This window comes from Pituophis catenifer, unplaced genomic scaffold (assembly GCF_029215685.1).
Source record: "Pituophis catenifer annectens isolate HBS135680 unplaced genomic scaffold, rPitCat1.0.hap2 SCAF_2, whole genome shotgun sequence".
NCBI lineage: Eukaryota > Metazoa > Chordata > Lepidosauria > Squamata > Colubridae > Pituophis > Pituophis catenifer.
The window spans coordinates 159,675,018-159,696,162 of NW_027256882.1; the positions used below are offsets into that span (position 1 = coordinate 159,675,018).

The 21,145-nt window shown below is 41.9% G+C and overlaps 1 protein-coding gene across 1 annotated transcript in view; it reads left to right on the forward strand.

The window, feature by feature from the left end:
* Positions 1-21,145, forward strand: part of BIN2 (bridging integrator 2) — a 42,028-nt gene that overhangs the window by 18,355 nt on the left and 2,528 nt on the right. Inside the window, exons 8-12 of the mRNA XM_070934917.1 lie at positions 4,693-4,768; positions 7,793-7,875; positions 10,076-10,892; positions 17,923-17,994; positions 18,573-18,668. Of these exons, the coding sequence (XP_070791018.1) occupies positions 4,693-4,768; positions 7,793-7,875; positions 10,076-10,892; positions 17,923-17,994; positions 18,573-18,668 (1,144 nt within the window). The remainder of the gene's footprint in view (positions 1-4,692; positions 4,769-7,792; positions 7,876-10,075; positions 10,893-17,922; positions 17,995-18,572; positions 18,669-21,145) is intronic.

A 21,145-nucleotide genomic window follows, 5' to 3' on the forward strand; every position in this document is an offset into this window, starting at 1 on the left:
TGAACGGTCACTAAACGAGTTGTTGTAAGTCAAGGACTACCTGTACAACATAACTAAGATGCCACTTATTAACAACTCTCAATGGACGGAAGTTTTCAGAGTCAAGTTTGACCTGAAAACAACAGTAGACCATCTTCAAACATGTACAGAATTTGACTCCAGGATTAAACTCAGCTCCTCAGCAACTTATTTTAAAAACATGTTGTAATTGTGGGAGCATGTACAATCTTATAGGTGCTCATATTATTATCTTGTCTTTTAGAATCCTTTTCTCCACCAATTTCTCACATGTAATATATTTAGCCATAGAATGTGCTAAAACTATAAAATAGCAATGAGAGTGAGAAAGAAAAAATAAGACTTGGGTGCTTCCCAGCTGAAGTAATGAAGGTGACCGTCTAATGGGAATCATAGGAGACCAATCAGACCACAGTCAAAAGTCTTTAGTTGCACCACTTTTGCCTGACCAACCTGGTCTATTTTTTTCAATTCCTTCTCCGGTATTAGGCTGGTTGTTACTCCTTAACCCTTCAGACAGTCCCAAAGATTGTTTAAACAGAAGTGGCAGAATAAAGGCAGAGAATAAGTTGAATTTCTCCAGACTCTGCTGTGAAAGCACATGATGGATTATGCGCGAGTTGGGGTTATATTTGGTGCTGGGAACGTACTGAGGCCTGGTGGCCATAGGATGGCAGCATAATCGAGGTAAAGTGAATATTAGTTCTCTGTAAAAGGTAATTTAGAAGAAAACTACTAATGGCTTGTAGAAGAAAAAAGAAGGCAACACAACAAACCCAAATGATTAGACTGTTCATTTCAACCCAAATTCTCCCATTTATTCCTCTTTTCTCTTAACACCAAGTTCCTGAAATGCCTGATGACACCTTACTGGGCACTCTGTTGTTTCTTTCCACCTGCAATCAATGTTGGGCAGTGGTGGGATTCAAGTAATTTAACAACCGGTTCTCTGCCCTAATGATTTCTTCCAACAACCAGTTTGCCAAACTGCTCAGAAAGTTAACAACCGGTTCTCCCGAAGTGGTGCAAACTGGCTGAATCCCACCACTGATATTGTGGCTCATCAGGTTAAAGTTTCACATTCTGCAAGCTAGTAGGAGTGCATTTAGGTATCAAACCTAAAACAGGTTTAGGTGCCAGATACAAGTTCAAATTTTCACTCAGACTCGAAGTTGGATGGGCAAGCCTAATTTAACCTCACCAAACTGTCGTAAAATGTTATAGTTTCCAGATATTTTTTAGGGGAAAACACAACAGTAACATTTACAAAGTGCCCAGCCCTGCATTCTAAATTAATCTATTATGTTCAATATATTGTGCATTTTATATTTTGCCATCCAGAGTCTTTACAGAACAGCCCAGTAGTGGGTTCCTCCCGGTTCCACCCGGTTCCGCCGAGCCGGTAGCGGTGACGATATGATGTTACCGAACTGGTTCTCTCCCCGCCCCCCCGCCCTCCCTGCCCCCCGCGTTATTCTTACCTTTTATTTGGCCCCACCCCCAATCTATTGCTGCCTCCCGAGTCCCAGCTGATCAGCTAGAAGGAAAAAACTGTTTAAACTCTTGCCGCTGGGCTTCAAAGGGCCGCCCTACAGCTGATCAGTGTTAAAAGGCAGTGTGGTGGTAGACCGGTGCCTCCAAAAACAAATGAGTAGACCGGTACAGCTCTGCAAGCAGTTAAAAGCCTGGTAGACCAGTATCTCTGCTAAATCTTAAAGAATTGTCACATGACCATCAAGCCACACCCACAAAATAAGCCACGCCCACAGAACCAGTAGTAAAAAAAATTTAGAACACACCCCTGGAACAGCCTTACCAAACGAAAGAATGAATGAACAGATATATGAATGAAAACTAACTAATGCATTGGGATCACACAGAATGTTAGTTCTGCACATAGAACAAACGCAACCAGTAGGTCTTCTCTTGACCCAGTTAAGTGTGGAGTCCTTGGTGCTCTCTGAGCTTGCTTGATTTCTTGCAGGCATTTCATTACCAAACTAGGTAACATCATCAGTGCACTGCAGGGGTGGGTTCCACTTAACTTTACTACTAGTTCGCAGCGGAGCGCTTCTGCACATGTGCAGATCACCCATGATGACGTCGTGCCAGGTGGGCGGAGCCTCCCACCGATTTTACTAACGGTTCTATAGAACCGGACCGGACCAGGAGCAACCCACCACTGGTGCACTGGTGATGTTACCTAGTTTGGATAATGAAACATCTGCCAGAAAACAGCCAAGCTCAGAGAGCACCAAGGACCCCTCACATCAACCCTGAGCTACAAATATTCTCCTTTATTAGTAACAGTTAAGTGTGTTGTGCGAACACAGCCATAGAAGCTGTTATGCCATCCCTAGAACAGGCTTAACAGATGAAGAATAAAAGAACTCCCAAATCAAAAAGGAATGTAAAAGAATCATGGGAGTGATGCTGTTGTGCCCATATTGCTTCATTGCCTTGCTGACACAATATGCTAACCCAGTGATGGCGTTGAGTGCCCAAACCGGAACACGCGTGCATGTGTGTGCATGAGCGCATGCCCAAGCGCCGGAAGCCCAAAGACCAGCTGGCCGGCATGCATGAGTGTGCTGGCCAGCTAGTCTTTGGGTTTTGGCACACGCACGTACACCAGCCAGCTGGTCTTCACACATGCCCGGCATTGGAAAACTGAAGACCAGCTGGCCGGTGCACGCATGCCTGTTTTTTGGCCGTTTTTCAGGCCTTTTTCAGGCTGTTTTTTGGGCTGTTTTCTGGGCCGTTTTCAGGCCTTAGTCTGGGCCAAAAACGGCCTGAAAAATGGCCTGGAAATGGTCTGAAAAATGGCCTAAAACAGCCTGGAAACTGCCTGGAAAACAGCCTGAAAAACAGCCTGTTTATTGGCCGTTTCTGGCCGTTTTTCAGGCTGTTTTCAGACTGTTTTCTGGTGCTCCGGCACCCATGAAGACTAGCTGGCTGGAAATATACACCCCGGAAACCAAAAGAGCAGCTGGCAACAGCATGCCATCCTTGTTATAAGTTCACCATCACGGTGCTAACCCTTCAAGTAGACCAGACTTGAAAACCAAAGTTAGGAATATTAAAACTACTTTTATTATACGGTTACAGTAATAGAATCTTGCAAGTCTGAAAATGCCTCCCCACTCGCTGCCTTTATCCTAAAGAGAATTAAGGAGGGTCAAGTCTGAGACATTTTCTCAAATTACATTTTTGCTTTGGTCTCGTGTTTCTTTTCATCAGACTGTGACCTTGGAAGTGGTTCTTCTCTTTTTCCTCAGGGTTATTCTCACAGCCCATCACACAACGTCAACATTCCATCCGTGGAATCCTCAGTCCCCTCAAAATTCGTAAGACTAGGCCCCAGTCCTCAAACGCCCACAAATTCTAAACTTAATTCCTGAATATCTTGTCTTATTCTTGTGATATTGCCCTTTCCTTCAGTTGACCGAATTGACTTAGAAGTAATTTTCATGGCTTTCCTATATGTAGACATTTCCCCCCAATCCTAATAACCATTATTTTATCCACACATCTGTTCCTAACTATTGTATTAGTGCTAGTACCATTATGCTGGCCTTATGTCTTCTGGTGAATTTAACCTAGGTAATCTGCTGGAGAAGAAGAAACTGGGTTGTCTGAATATCAACAGCTGAGACTGGGGCTTAGTCAGATTCCACTGGCAAAAAAATAGTGAAGGATCTGGGTATGCATGTAAAAAGGTTAAATCATGGCAACTTTGGTCCAGTTGCCATGATTTAATTGGATGATTGAATCTACATTTACATATAGATCTGGATATGCTCAACTAGCATGGTTTCAAATGCCCTCACAAAAGAGGTATTCATAGAAACACAAAGGGGAACTGTCATCTTTTGTGTCAAATCCTCTTCGCATCTGATAAGTACGGATGCAAACACAGACTTTGTATCTTTTGTTAAACGATCCTTTCTCTGACCATGATTTATTAAATATACTACATTTTAATATAGGATTTTATGTTTACAGGTAATCCTGATCCTGAACTTACAACCATTCATTTAGTGATCGAAGTTACGGCACTGAAAAAAAGTGACTTACAACTGGCCCTGGCAATTACAACCATTGCAGGATCCCCACAGTCATGTGATCAAAATTTGGGTGCATGTATTTGTCACAGCGTGTATTTGCAACAGGTTGCAGCATCCCCAGGCCATGTGATCTCCATTTAGGACTTTCCCAACTAACTTCCAACAAGTAAAGTCAATATGGGAAGCCAAACTTACTTAACAATCGTGTGATTCACTTCACAACGGCAGTCATTCACTGCCGTTGGACATGTCTCATTTAACAATCACCTTGCTTAGCAACAGAAATTCTGCTTCCAATTGTAATCGTAAGTCGAAGACTACTTGTATACAATCTCCCATTACAATGAGAAATCCCATTCTCCCAGAAAGCTAACCCATTGGGTAAAATATTCTAGCCTAATAGTCACTGAAATACATTAGTTTGCTAGTTGAGAGGTGAGGAGGGAGTGTGGACTGCCAAGTGACTTATCTGTACTCCGAAGAAATGTAATTCATGTTTTCTTGCTGCAATAAGTTGTTCGGCTCACAAATGTTTTATTTTCCTCCTCACTGAGTTGCTCAGCTAACTTAACATTGATTTGCTTATTTTGTCTTCATTCTTTCCTAGTCGAATTGCATGCTATGTGACAATATTCCAGAATATTTCCAATTTGAGAGATATCTTCTACAAGGAAATGAGTAAGGTAAATATGCAGGGGTGGAAAACATACAGTTTGTTTAGAAAAGACTCTTAATGTCTTTTTCCCATCTGTGCTTGTTTAGAATTCTCCAGTTGGTCAGAGAATTCTGGGGATTCTCTGAATCCACGCATCTTCAAGCTGCCAAGGTTAAGAAATGCTACCTTAGGTTATGCATGTGCAAACCCAGCAAATGTGAAAGCAATTATTGCTACTTAAGTGGCTAGAAACCAGGACAGAGCCAGCTGTAGACCAAATAGGAACTTATCAATTCGTGAGAGGTTTGATTACCTTGACTTTTTTAATTTCACCACTAAAGACATCATTTATCCTGTGCCAAAAACATGAGATATGAGAGCTGATCAACGAGACCTGATACACAAAACCTTCCTCATTTGTTAGCAGGAAAACTCAAATCCAGGAAGCCCCTTCTGGCACTTGCACAATATCTAGGACTGTGATGGCAAACCTATGGCATGGGTGCCACAGGTGGCACGCGGAGCCATATTGGTGGGCACGCGAGTGTTGCCCTAGCTGAGCTCCAGCGCACATGCGCACACTGGCCAACTGATTTTCAGGCCTTCCGGTCCCACCAGAAGTCGGGAACCTGGCTGTTTCCGGCCTCCGGAAGGCCTCCCGGGGGGGATGGGGAAGGCTGTTTTTGCCCTCCCCAGGCTCCTAGAAAGCCTCTGGAGCCTGGGGAGGGGGAAAAACGGGCCTACCGGGCCTACCCGGCCCACCGTGTCATTGTGTGCCAAAAGCAGGGGGAAGTGTGGGGGAGTCATGTGCGCATGCGCGGGAGGGTGGGGCACATTGAATTATGGATGAGGGCACACGTACCCGCAACCCCCCATGCTCCCCCTGCTTTTGGCATGCGACGGTAAAAAGGTTAGCCATCACTGATCTAGAATGACATATAAATGACTCTACAAAAAAGATGCCTGGCTTTGAATCACATCAGCAATGGACAATCCTGAATAGGATTCGCATCTCACACCTCACACAGCATCTGCTGAGACTCTCTGTATAAATGGGACATAATATCCCCACCTCAGTGTAACTAGGGGATCCCATAGCAAACTGTAGATCACATCATGACTGGCTGTAAGCCAAGGTCATATATTGGTCCAGTATCTGATTTTTTAAAATATAAACAATGCTGTGTTTCAATGATTAGATGGCCTAGACCAGGGGTGTCAAACTCAAGGCCCAAGGGGCCAGATCCGGCCCATGGGATGCTTGGATCTGGCCCTTGGGGCCACCCTAGAAACAGCGAATGACTGGCCCGTGGTGCCTCTGCCAGCGAAAACGGAGCTCGGGAGGGCCACCCTCCTGAGCTCCGTTTTCACTGGCAGAGGGTTGCAGGAGGCCATCATAGTCGAAAACGGAGCTCGGGAGCCCATTTTTGCTGGCAGCGCGCTCGGGCCACCACAGGCGCCCTCAACACGAGTGACATCGAGCTGGACACACTCACTGGCCATGGCCACACTGCCCCCCTCCCGAGGTCAAACACAACCCTGATTCAGCCATCAGTGACATCAAGTTTAACACCTCTGGCCTAGACATTCATATTTGAACATAGATTTTTTTAACAGTTATATTTTATTGTGTTCTACTAATCCAAATGAAATGTTAATATATATTGCTAGCCCATGTATGTTATGCCATATGCTAAATAAAATAAACAAATAACGAGGTCTGATCAGAATTACCCCCAATTCTATACACACAAATACCATTTATTTAGTTTTGTAAATTTCATGCAAATAACAAATACTGAATCAACTATTCAAGTTGCCTCCTGCGTGCCCAGGTACTACTGCGTGCCTTTTACTACTACTCTTCCCTCAAGAGCTTCAGCTGTTGAGTGGATATGAGAATGGCCCGCTTGTGCAGGCAGTTCTGTTGATCACACTGATTAAAAGTAAAGGAGTCCTTGAGTGAAGCTCAACTCTTAGTGATTTCCGGAATGCAGCCATGTAGGAAAAACATGGAATTGATTTGTTTATGAGGCTGGTTGATCTGGGATGTTTTAATCTCTGACCCAGTGATTTTTTTTTATAGTCTCCCACCCAAATATCCATTTGATCGTATTTTGCTCAAATTTTTAAGGTCAGGCAAATTTGGCTAAGAGTGCAATCTGCAGTAGCCATGGACACCTAGATAGAACCCATTTTCTCCCTCTATGTCAGCCTTTCCAGGCAGACCAGACAGGAAACACAACCGCATAAGCTAATCCTTTTTTACTGTAAAGCTATATTAATAGATACATTAATAATAGAATCTTACAAGTCTGAAAATACAGTTCTCCTGCCATCTGCTTTACAGCCTGAAACACGAGGGAGGGTTTGTTTTGAGCTGCTCGCTTCGCCCACTACCCACTTTGCTGTCTCTTATCCCCTAGGTAGCATCTCTTTGTCCTGTCTCCCAAGGTCTTTCTCACATACCATTACACTCTAACTGAGGATGATTCTCAAAGCAGAGATGCTAGATATACCAATCAAAAGATACTAGGCAACTCTCCCATATTCCAAACAGATTCAGACAACAGTGTGAAAACACAGCAGGGTTACAGTTGGGTGATAATGTCCTAGGATTCACCATCAGCACCCTGTAAAATATTGTGCATGGGGTCCAGAAAAACCATGGACTCTTCTATAGCAATATTGGCCAAGTCTTTCCTTCACATTATTGTATTTTTTTTCTGTGTGGAAATGTCTGCAGGTGTCCTGCAGCTAACCCTGCAAAATTGGAAGGATGTGATTTTTATGTAATATTCAGAAATTGATATTTCAATTGTTGAGCCACATATTCCATTTTCACTGGGAGAAGGAAGAGTTATTATTCAGCCAATGGCACTTTGAAATCCTCATCAAGAATAAATTCAGGAAACAGAGTTAATAAGTTGAACGAGTGACAACTGTAATAATAATAGATAGTGATAATAAAGTTGGAGATATGATTATGGTGATGTGTCCTTGTGATTGTTGGGTATGAATGTTTTTTTCTCCCAATTCTTCCTGCTTCTAGCTAAACCATGACTTGTATGATGTAATGAGCAAGCTGGAGAACCAACATTCCAATAAAGTCTTCATCATTAAAGGGGTCTCCAGGTAGGTCATTTCCTTTTTGCTACAGATATGTTAGGAATCTGAGTAGCATCCCAGGAATGGTGAGGGGGAAAAAAATCTCCCTCTCTACTACTACTCCCTCAGTAGCTATCAAGTGATCTAGCTTGTTTGCTTTTGTTATGGATTAGAAGATTTAGAACATATCTTCACTAAAAGAGATTCTTAAATTTATTTAGAAAAAATATTCATAAAATCAAGATGTGATTTTTTAAAAAATGTAAGTAGCAACCCTAGAGCAGCCAGAGAAAAATCAAACAAACACAGAAGCCTTTTGGAGGGGCATCTCAGCTTTTGTAAGATTGGAGAAGAAAGAAAGAAAGAAAGAAAGAAAGAAAGAAAGAAAGAAAGAAAGAAAGAAAGAAAGAAAGAAAGAAAGAAGAAAGAAAGAAAGAAAGAAAGAAAGAAAGAAAGAAAGAAAGAAAGAAAGAAAGGAGGGAGGGAGGGAGGGAGGGAGGGAGGGAGGGAGGGAGGAGGAGGAGGAGGAGGAGGAGGAGAAAGGAGGGAGGAGGGAGGAGGAGGGAGGAAGTAATGAAAGGAAGGAAGGAAAGGAAGGAAGGAAGGAAGGAAGGAAGGAAGGAAGGAAGGAAGGAAGGAAGGAAACTTTTGCAATAATTTCACCCATACATGTAGCTGATTCTATTACTTCTGAACCATTATTGAAAAAGGTAAAGCCTATTCTGAAGTTCAGCGACCACCGAAATAATGAGGTGATTTTAGTTAGCTTGAAACTAAAAGTAATTAATAATTTCACAGGCTCTTCTTGAATATAACAACACTTCTCCTATATAATTATCTTCAAAGGAGTCTTTTAATTAGAGCTGGTAGTGAATTTTACCTATTGGCAAATTTAAAAACTGTCTTGCTGTATCACTCAGTTTCTGCCATACAGGTGAAAAGGAACCATGCAGTTAAAGGGGCATTGGGACCAGACAGCTGGCCCCTTGCAAAATTCATGCTCTTTTCCTCACGCTCTATTGCATTCTTATACAATTTGTATGAGAATGAAGAGAGAGGTTGTTCCTTCCAGCAATTTTGGCATGTGTGTTTCAGGTGAAGCTCAATTATAGTGACAGGTGCTCGGTGGCGATATCTGGAACCCCATATCAGTTTTTCCTCACAATAAGGATCCATTTTCACTGTACTATAGAAAATACTTACAATTTCTATGGAAAGCAAGTGTATAGTAAGAGACAGACAATGTATAACAAGTTTTTTAACACCTAGTGGGTAACACAACCTGGAGAGGGGAAAGCTACAGAATTTCTGATGGTTAGAAATTCTACCTGAACAAGTTTCAGTCCTGTGAAGAATACGGCATGCCCCAAGTAGCTGCTTCCCTGAATTTGCTCATACCGACTGTCCCCAAACTGACCTTTAACTTCCATACTGACTTAGGATGATGCGAGTGGTAGTCTAATACAATCTGAAGGCAGGGGTGAAATGCTCCCGGTTCGGACCGGATCAGGCGATCCGGTAGCGATTGTGGCAGGTGGTTCGGAGAACCGGTAGCAATGGCAGCACGAGGCTCCGCCCACCCGCCGGGTGTTGTTACTTCCTACTTTTAAAATGTAAAAAAGAAGGCTCTGACGATCGCGCACCATGCCCAAATAGGTTGTAAAAAAATGCTTTAAAAAAGTAAAAAAAAAAAAAGTTGGCCACGCCCACCCAGTCACATTACCCTGCCCACCAAACCACGCCCACAGAACCGGTAGTAACAAATTTTACATTTCACCACTGTCTGAAGGGCATCATGAGGTGAGCTTTAATGAGGAATAGCCTTCAAACCACATGTTCTCCCAGCCGTTTCCGACTGAACCACAAAAATTAATTAAGTCATACAAGTCGTTCAGAACTGACTGTGTAGTTTTCTGCTGTTTTAAAGTATGTTAATGCTTTTACACTTCTTTTATTTGGCATTTGAAACGCCTACATATGGCCTTCATTTGGGTATAAATGTCTAAATAGAGCTTTGATTCTCAAACGGGTTGAGGCTGCAACTCCCCAAATTCATAACCAGAAGTGCAAAGTGAATTCCAGATGAAGATTCTTGGACTTGTAATCTCAGCATATATGAAGGCTGCCTGACTGGGGAATGCTGAACTAATTAAATGTTGGATTGTTGGAGGTTGCATATTCAAATATTCTAAGACTGGCTAATGCTTTTTTTCCCCTCCCAATGCAGCAACAGAGGCTCTTTGGTTATTTCATCCCCAGTAAGCCCAACCAGCAACTCTTTTCTGCCAGCGGGGAATAGCATAAATGAGGTTTCCACATCTCTCCTTGGCCCAAATCAAGAAACAGAAACTATTTCTGCCACCAAGGTGGCATCCACAACTGTATATGACGATGAAGCCAAAGAAGAGGTCAAAGAATTGCAAAACGAGGCTAGCCAAGGTGCCGAATCAGATGCTCAGGCTGCTAGTGAAACAGAAGGCAAAAGCCAAGAGATCCAACTGGAAGAGCTCGAGGGTATTTCCGGCAGGACCCTTGAGGTTGTGGCAAAGAACCTTGCGGCCGAGATTTTATCACAGGCAATGGTTGAAGCTGCTGGCAAGAGGCAAAGCATTTCTAAAGATTCAGAAGATCCTGCACAACAGCCCTTCTTGGAAGAAAACATTGAAGCCAATGATACACCTGGAACAGAGGATGGTTCCCCACCCCAGGCAAAGGATGAAATCCCAACTGTACTGAAACATGACCTTGAGCACGCCAAAGAGATCCAGGATGAGATGCAGATTGAGAAAGCGAACGGTCAGGACCACAAAGGGCCACCTGAGGAGAGCTCTTCTTGCCCTAAAGATGACCCCCAAGGTCTTCCCTCTTCAACCAAAGATGAAGGAGACTCAGAAGAGGTCCCGTCTGCAACCGATGAATCTGCACCACCCAATACGGAGACAGATGAGAGTAGCCACAGCTGCAGAGATGTAGAAGATGATAACAGTAGCAGCGAAGGAAGCATGGAAGAAATTGAGATTTCCCCCAAGGGTACCAATGCTCAGGTAAGAGACCAGAAGAGATGTCACCGACCCCTTTTCCAGTTGCTAATTAGACATTTTAAAAAAAACAACTGCAGTAGCTAAAATATTCCAACAGGGTACTTAAAATAAGTGTTGCAACAATTCAAGCATGCTTCTGCTCTGTAAGCAGGGGTGAAATCCAGCAGGTTCTGACAGGTTCTGGAGAACCGGTAGCAGAAATTTTGAGTAGTTTGGAGAACCAGCAAATACCACCTCTGGCTGGCCCCAGAGTGGGGTGGGAATGGAAATTTTGCAGTATCCTTCCCCTGCCACGCCCACCAAGCCACACCCATCAAGCCATGCTCACAGAACCGGTAATAAAAAAATTTGAATTTCACCACTGTCTGTAAGTATTTCAAATGAATAATATGATATTTTGCATATTAGACACATCCGTTTGCAGGGGATGGACATGTTTGCTGACCAAAAAAAAAAAAAAAAAAATCAAGAGAAAAATTAAATGCCACTGGCTGTCCAGTTCTTTGTTTTGCCACAAAAAACAAGGAGGCCCCTTGTCAGAGCAGGAAAACTGAGACACAATTATTTTTGTTATATATGTGTCATAAAACTGGCATACAAAACACTCTCTCAGTTCTTTTGGTCACCAGTTAATATCCTATCTTCTCTAAGCAGTAGGCCATCCTTTTTTCTTCCTCTTAGTAGTACGTAGGCCAAAAACTGTTCCTTCCACTTCTGTGTCTGCAGACATTAACTATTTGTCGGTATAGCTTTCTCAGTCATTAAACCATCAACCATTTCCTATGCATACCCTCTTAGCTTGATCAAAAGCTTCCTAAACATCCGTAACAGTTTCCTTAGCTTCCTCCGTTTTTTCTCATTAAGATTGGTACAGTAAATAATTCAGCAACATATTTTTGAGAAGTTCCCAACGTTTTTACCCTCCTTTTGACCTGAGGATTTTGATATGTGAGATCCCACTTACCGTGTTTTCCCGAAAATAAGACCCTGACTTATATTTTTTTGAACCTTGAAATAAGCACTTGGCCTTATTTTCGGGGAGGTCTTATTATTTTGGGGCATGTGGAGCAAGACGGAGCTCTTCTTGCCATCTTACCTGATTTCCAGCTGTGTCTCCCTAACCCTAAGCAGAGGAAATGGCGGGGAAATGGCTGCGCATGTATTTAAATATGTTCAGGGAGGGCTTATTTTCAGGGTGGGCTTATTTTAGTGCATGTGCTCAAAAGCCCAATTGGGTTCATTATCAGGGGATGTCTTATTTTCGGGGAAACATGGTAGTACCTCTCTAAACTGGTTTGAAGTTGTCTCCTCTGAAATTTAGTTTGTATGTACAACTATGCTCCAATTTCATTTTATGTAAACCCTTTAAATGCAAGACGACATGGTCATTTCCTCCAAGGCTCCAAATGCTTTATTTTATTTTATTTTCCTGTTGGTTAGGAAAGATTTATGGATTCAATTCCCTTGGGTCTTCTCCAGCTGTCTAGGAAATGAGACCGTGGTGAAATCCAAATTCTTTACTACCAGTTCTATGGGCGTGGCTTAGCCGTGGTGTGGCTTGGTGGGCATGGCAGGGGAAGGATACTACAAAATCTCCATTCCCACCCTACTACAGGGGAAGGATACTGCAAAATCCCCATTCTCTCCCCACTCCTGGGGGAAGGATATTGCAAAATCTCCATTCCCACCCCACTCTGGGGCCAGCCAGAGGTGGTATTCTCCGAACTACTCAAAATTTCTATTACCAGAATCTGTCAGAACCTGCTGGATTTCACCCCTGAAATGAGATAGTCAACAGGTCCTCCGAAGGACCTTGAGGTTTGGGTTGAATTGCCTTTCCAGCAGAAATCCAATGAGTTGAAATTTCCCATTCTTCGTATATCTCTCCTTCCTGGAAGTTCTGTCATCAATCCAGAAGGGCAGATTATGAAAATCTTCTGCCTGACTTGCTGCTTGGTTATTGTATCTTCTTCTTGGTATTCTTACTCAAATGCTCTTAACTGGATCCATATTTAAATTCCTGGATCTCTATATCTATGTGTACCTCCTTCACATACAATCAGAGGTGGTATTTAGCCGGTTCAGACTGGTAGTGGCGACTTGCAGGTGGGCCCGTACCCACCCACCAGCCTGGGCGCAATCCCGCCCTATATTGCTGTGTTTTTTTATGTCACACACAAGTCCAGATGACATGCATGAATGAATTGCCGTGTTTTGTGGTGCTGGTCTAACCGATTGCTACAGTATGTGAAGCCCACTTCTGCATACAATGCTTCTCTACAGTGTGCCCTAATCCTTCAATTAAGTTACATCATTTAGTCCCTGCATTCTACTCAGGCGTTTACTTCTACATTTCAGGAATGCTTACAAAATCATCTTTGTCCTCCCACATTAAAATGTCTTATTGTTTGTTCCCTATATCCCATGTATTGGCATGGAGGCAGTGAAAACCTTACGTCATATAGTATAACTTGATCTACTTCTTCCTGTACTTGTCTACTTATTACAGTACTGGATGTCTCCATCTCTGGTGTATCATTCCTAGTTTCATTCCCAATCCTTGGCATTGCACTCTTTTCTGGGGCTTCGTCTGCTACCGGATTCATTTTGAAACCCAAACACATTCAGTTTTTCAAGCCAAGTACATCCTTGCCAACGCATTCTTGCCAACACTTATGAAGACAGCTCGTCGCTTGCCAGGAGAACCTCACTGCAGAAATACATTCCATGGGATTGTTGTTGTTTGCTGTTGTTCAGACACTAAATTGGGTCTGACTTTTCATGACCCCTATGGACCATAGAATACCAGATCCCTCTGTCCTCCACTATCCAATGTCCATTCCATGGGATACAGGTATAATGATACATAAAATAAGAACACAAGTATGAAACACACACAAACACTCACTCTCTCACACACACACACCTTCAGATCACACCAAAGGCTCATCTAGTTCAACTATTGTTTTTCCTAGAGTTTGTTAGTAGGCTCTGCAAGAGATAGCTCAGCTTCTTACAGTGGTCTGCTTTTCTTACTCATCTGATGATGCTCAATTGTTTCTTTAAAGTGAGATTTCTCAAGGCCATCTTTGCCTGCCAAATGTACCTCCATGTTTTCCAAAAGCCCAGGGCTTGGTGCTCTTGGAAGGCATGACCGACATTTTTTTTAAAAGGGACCATCACACCCCATGGGGAAAACCAACTAGTTTCCTAAAACCACAGAGCTTTAGGGTACTAAATCTGCTGCTTCAAACAATCATGTCAATCTTTCAAATTCACATTGTGCTGTTGATATCTTCAAAGAACTTGTGGTACCTCAAAAGCCTTCCATTCTTCCACATATGACTGGTATTTGACCTCTTGGCTGCTGAAGCTCAGAGCTGTGTCAGACCCAAAGCATAAATGAATGGACAGAAAGGAGTGGAGAATAACAAAGAGTTAGATGGCTTCTGGCCATCGGAAAAACAGTGTGCAGCTTTTCTTTCTTTCCTTAATGAGGTTTCTGTAGTCGGAACATGAGAAACAATTATGTTGGAAATGTGGGGAATACAAAATCATTGTATTATGCCTGGTGGACTCATAAAAACCCAGGAAATTTTGGGTTCAGATACACACAGTGATACCCAAAAAAATTTTTTAAAGCAACATTCAACTGAAACCAGAACTTTTCTTGCTGGGATTAATGGATAGACAATTAGAAATGAGTCATAGACCATTGTTCTTCTATATGTTAACTGCTGCAAGATTATTGTTCAATAAAACTGGAAAGACTCTGAAACATATCCACAATGGAAGAATAGTTAGTGAAGGTGACAGAACTAGCAGAGATGGCAACATTATCTTGTCTGATTAGGAAAAGGACAATAACCTCATTTATTAGCGCCTGGAAACTTCTTATATTAACTTTTTGCTGAAGAGAGGAAAAAATGAACTTGTAATTTTGATGATTAAAAAGGTTAAACTATGTGAATAAGGAAATTAGAATGTAATCTTAGAGAGAAAGGGTAAAATGTAAGTAGATTTATAACTGCTGTTAAGAACATTAGAAGGCACTGCCTTATAATGTTTTCTTCTTGTTTCTTTCTTTTTCTTGTTTTATTTTTTTCACTGTTTTTCTTTATTTCTTCTCTAAAATTTGCATTGTTTTTAACCTTGTTAAAAAAAATTATATATCTATAATCTAGATCTATCTATCTATTATCTATATATCTAATGAAAGAAGTAGAAAAATGCCCCCCAAAGATCCAGTTTGAACCCTAGTATTTCTTTTGTATGTCCAGTGTAGCATCTTTGTTCATATCATTATTGTAGCCTGTCATTTTAAATCCAGTTTCAGAACAATCTTGTCTGGTAAAACTGTGCTTCTTTCATAAACATCTTTTAAACATTATCTATGGAGCTAGACACTCTTAAAATGAACTTCTGGATTCATTGTTTAAAAATATCCTCCAGTATGTCCAATGTTTAAATATTTTGTTAATAGAATAGAATAGAATAGAATAGAATAGAATAGAATAGAATAGAATAGAATAGAATAGAATAGAATAGAATCCTTTATTGGCTAAGTGTGATTGGACACACAAGGAATTTGTCTTTGGTGCATATGTTCTCAGTGTACATAAAAAGACAAGATACATTCGTCAATAATCATAGGTACAACACTTAATAGTCATAGGGTACAAATAAGCAATCAAATCATATTAGGAAACAATATCAATAGAAATCGCAAGAATACAAGCAACAAAGTTACAGTCATGCAGTCATAGGTGGGAGGAGATGGGTGATAGGAATGATGAGAACACTAATAGTATTAGTAATGCAGACTTAGTGAATAGTTTGACAGTGTTGAGGGAATTATTTGTTTAGCTGAGTGATGGTGTTCAGGAAAAAACTGTTCTTGTGTCTAGTTGTTTTGGTGTGCAGTGCTCTATAGTGTTGTTTTGAGGGTAGAAGTTGAAACAATTTATGTCCAGGATGCTAGGGGTCTGTAAATATTTTTACAGCCCTCTTTTTGACTCGTGCAGTAAACAGGTCCTCAATGGAAGGCAGGTTGGTAGTAATTGTTTTTTTCTGCAATTCTAATTATCCTCTGAAGTCTGTGTCTGTCTTGTTGGGTTGCAGAACCAAACCAGATAGTTATAGAGGTGCAGATGAGAGACTCAGTAATTCCTCTGTAGAACTGTATCAGCAGCTCCTTGGGCAGTTTGAGCTTCCTGAGTTGGTGCATGCTGTATTTCATGCTGTATTAATAAGTCAAATACAAGAGTTCTCCTTTAATTGAAATCTTTAGTCCCTTCTGGTTCCTTCTAGTGTCTCCCTTTCAAGTTTCATCCTGCTCTTTTTTAAGAGGATTCAAAACAAAAGCATTTTCCAATGCCAACAATTCTACATCATCCCAAATTCTTATTTCAAATGCACCTTGGTCTTCAGTCTGTAGCTTTCCAAAATCAAAGTTCTAATCACCCTTTTACTGTATGTATGTATGTATGTATGTATGTATGTATGTATGTATGTACGTACGTATGTATGTGTATTTATAGATTTCTAATAGCTGAAAAGCAGTTAACAGGCAATTTCCAAAAAATAATTAGAAAAATAAGTATGCAAAGCAAGTGTGTTTTTGAAGATGCCAACCACAGTGTTTTCCACCGAAATATGGCTTTGAGTTGTGTGAATTCAAATAGCGCAGTCATTTCATGAGATACTTTAGCTGCACTAATCGAGACCTACCTGATCAGAAATTATACTGAATCCCTTGATTTTGTTGGAATCATGATAATCTCAACATCTCTCATATACTGGATCCGCTGAAGGGGTCTTCCTATATGCAAGTTAAGTTTCCCACTGCAAAAGTTGGCCTTCCAACATAGGAAGTGCAATAGCTGGGAGATGTATCAATGGCTCAAACAAAGCAAACTGAGTTAGCTAATTCATGCCATTCTCACTCTGTAAGGGAGTAGGTCTATTTCTGCATGCTGCTGATGACTAAATTATCAACGCAATTAATATACACACTGCAGTGTCTGACTCTTACAAGAAATTAAACAGCCAGAATCATAAGGGGCTGAAACAAAGGGATTCTAAAGAATTTGGGCTATCCTGTTGGTTTCATTACAGGCATTAGAGTTTTTATTTAGTGAGAAACTTCTATTGTAATAAAGTCTTTTTTCACCTCATCTCTAATTTAATGTAAAAAGCCGCTTTGAATTTTTAAACAGGTATTTTTTGGAAGTTTCCTAAGAAAGGAATCTCCTGCCCCCAGTGATAGTCATCTCTCTTTTCCATTTCCTTCAGGCACAAAGCTGGGATTGCATAATGACAGAGCTTTTAACTATAATCTGTTGAATTTACTGGCCTGGTTTATAATGGTAATCCATGATGGATAGCTCTAGGTGAGAATGACCTTGAGGCATGAGGCGAAGAGAAGCTGAAAATGATCAGACAAAAGAGCACTGGTGGCTTAGCGGTCAGAGAAAGAAATTTAGGAAGGATCCACCCTAATTGAGCAGAATGTTAAAAGTGATTTGTACTTCAAGACTTACAAGAGTCTGTTAATGTAACTTTACAATAAAGAAGAATTATTTCATCTCCTGGTGTTTCCTGACTGGTCTTCTTGGGAGGCTGACAATACAGCATAGGAAGCCAAAAACAACCAAGCAACATGAATTAATAGCAGGGGAGACCCTCATCTGAATCTTCTCTATGGAGATTCTACGTCATTCAGGTCATGGTTGTCCCAAAGGTGCTTTTTCAAGAAGCAACTGGACTTTCTGGGCTGAAGAAGCTTCTTGGATGAGAAGCGAAACATCTTCAAAGAAAAACCAGAAAGTCCAGTTGCCTCGTGAAAAAAGCACCTTTGGGTCATCTGAATCTTGTTTGTCTGTAAAATGTTGAAAGCTTTTAATTGTAGAAGACTGCTACCTCACCACTCCCCAGGGGTCTGAAGATCAGGGATCTGATTCCAGATCTTCTTATACCTGGCCAATATCTTTTTCCCTGTCCCTTAAATAACCATATGGTCTTTTTGCTTCAGATCATTGCTAATTTTTTCCCAGAAGCTAAAGAAGAGAATGAGAACAAGCTACCCTTGGGGTTCCTGTTCAAGGTAAGATGCAGCAATCAAAGAACTGGCTTTTAGGCTTCCCCAGCTAATGAGCCATAAAAACCCAGATATGAATTAAGGGAGGGTATTAATTCCAAGCCTTGTCCGCTGAGACCATTGCTGACTTTTTAAATTTTACTTTAAATATTATTTTTTTCAGCCTTTTCTGTACCATATTTCCCCGAAAATAAGACCCTGTCTTATATTTTTTTGAACCCCGAAATAAGCACTTGGCCTTATTTTCGGGGAGGTCTTATTATTTTGGGGCACATGGAGCAAGACGGGGCTCCTCTTGCCATCTTACCTGATTTCCAGCTCTGTCTCCCTAACCCTAACCAGAGGAAATGGCGGGGACTGGCTGTGCATACGTTTAAATATTTTCAAGGAGGGCTTATTTTCAGGGGGGACTTATTTTAGCGCATGCGCTCAAAAGCCCAATTGGGCTTATTATCAGGGGATGTCTTATTTTCGGGGAAACAGGGTAGTATTCAATTCAGAAGTGGGATGGATGGATGGATGAAGAGCTGAGATGCCCTTTTTACACTGCTCTATTTTTATTATTTTCACATTTTATGTTCCAGGCTCAAGCAACTCAAGCTCATGCTTCAGAAGATGACAATCATCTTCAGTTTGGAGAAGGAGATATCATACTTGTGATATCAGACATTCAAGCGGAGGTAACATCTGAGGACTTGCTTGGCATGAGAATTTGAAATACATTGGGCAAAGGAAGCTATAATTTAGAGGTGGGCGTCCCTTAGTTCTCCCATGTCATACTGAACTACAACTCTCAGAAGATCCAGCTAGCATGGTCAAATCCCTCTGCAACCTCCTATGTAGGATTGATAGACACATTTATGATATTTATCTGCCGTAATGTTTCCCACTCCTTCCCAGTCCTTATGAGGTTGGGTATGATGAAAATTAGTGCCTGGCCCAAAAATATCCAGCAACCTTCTAGGCCAAATGAAGATTCGGATGTAGGATCTTGGAGACCTAACGTAACATTTATAACTATATTTTTTTCTGCCAGGCTGATGAAACTAAAATCTGAATAGTAAACACCATTATGGTCTGTAAAGATAGTAAATGTATTATCAGCTCTTCCGCCAGCTTCTGCTCAAGTTGCATCATAATCTACTATGCCCACTGATTTATCACATTCTGCCTGGATGTAACTTCAATCTAACAGATACTGACAGCTTCCTGCATAATCCAGCAGCTACACTTTCTTGAGTCCAGAAGGTTTCTTTTTTTCTTTTAATTAAAGGCTGGCAGCCTTGACTCCATAGTTCTTGAAAGCAATAAATGACAATTCATGGTCCTTGGGTCACATGCAACCCTCCAAGGAATTTTCTGCAGTTTACAACAATGCTTTCTAGGCACTGAGGGACAGGTGATGCCCATAGGCTTCATATACAAAGCAGCTTTATTCTCTGGGAATTCTCACCTGTTGAAGGCAAAATGATGACCTCAAAGGACAGAAGAAAGAGTCAGATAAGAATCAGAAGGCAACAGTCAGATAAGAGGGGCTTGAGCCCAGGTCAAAACAATAACTTGAGAAGAACATCTCAGAAGGAGACACACAACTAGACTTGCAAGACTCTATTACTATAGCTGTTACAATAAAAATAGTCCTGACTAGGGGTGGGCTTCAAAAATTTTAGCAAGGGGTTCTCTGTCCGGTTGCTGGGTGGGTGTGTCCATGGTGGGCATGGCCTAGTCGGCCTTTGCCCTCCCTGGGGTGCAGAGTCGGCTTTTGCCCTCCCTGGGGTGCAGAGGCTTTCCTTGAGCCTCCAGGAGGGCAAAAATGGCCTCCCCAGGCTCCGGAGGCCCTTTGGAGACCAGAAATGGGCCCATTTCCTGCCTTCCCAAACTTCTGGTAGGCCCGTTTTTCGCCTTCCCCGAGCCTCCGCACATGCCCTGCACTTATCTGCACTTATCTGCATCCAAAATGGGCTGCAAGGGGACTCCTGGGAGTGGCGGGATGGGGTGGGCTGGGTCAGCCAGGAGTGGGATTTGGTGGTTCTCTGAACTGCCCAGAATTTTAGCTAGAGGTTCTCCTGAACCCCTGCGAACCCCCAGCAGCCCACCCTGGTCCTGACCTATAGGGCATTGATTTCTTCATCCACCTGATTGGGCTGATACCACCTGCTGATAGATTTTGTGGCAAGCGTTACTTCTGAGGTGATGCCTGAGCTTCTGAGCAGTGGCAACAGGGAGGCAACTTTTGGTCCAGAAAGATGATCCACTTATCTGGGCTGCTAGAGAGAAGGAAAGCAGTATAGTTGAAGAGGAATATCAAATCTGTTCACCCTGTATGAGGGTCTCTCTGCCTAGCAAGGAACAGGGAGGAGCATGCACACAAGCTAGATTTTCCTGCTAAGAAAGAAGATCTCTGTCCAATATAGAGAAAAGAGAAGGGAAAGTCAATGAGGGAAACAGCAAAGTAAAGCCAGGTCTCTCTGCTCAGCAACAAGAGAGAAGGAAAAGAATACCAGGATTTGGGCAGTTCTTGGAAGGACCAATTCCTAGATTATATACATAATAATATCCTATTGGAAAATATGATATTGAAAAAAATACAGTGTGTATCAACCCAGTAACAAAAGCACCCAGTGGACTTCCGGGTGCGCTTCAAGGTGTTGGTGATCACCTTTAAAGCACTCCATGGCTTAGGGCCGGGGGTACTTACGGGACCGCCTTCTGCCACCAATTGCCTCCCACCGGCCAGTTCGCTCCCACAGAGAGGGCCTCCTCAGGGTGCCGTCAGCCAGACAATGCCGGCTGGCGACCCCCAGGGGGAGAGCCTTCTCTGTGGTGGCACCTACCCTCTGGAACAATCTACCCCCAGAGATACGAGTGGTCCCAGACCTCTGGACTTTTCGTCGGGCCCTTAAAACCTACTTTTTTCAGTTAGCCGGGCTGTCCTGATTTTATAGTTGGTTTTTAAAATTTGATATTGATTTTAATTGAAATGTTTTAAATTATGGGCCAAACTTTATTTAATTATTTTAAATCTATTTTAACTTTTGTGTACAAATGTTTTATTTTGGCTGTTCACCGCCCTGAGTCCGAAAGGAGAAGGGCGGTATAGAAATCTGAAAAATAAAATAAAATAAAATAAAATAAAAAACTGGGGCCAGCTATAAAA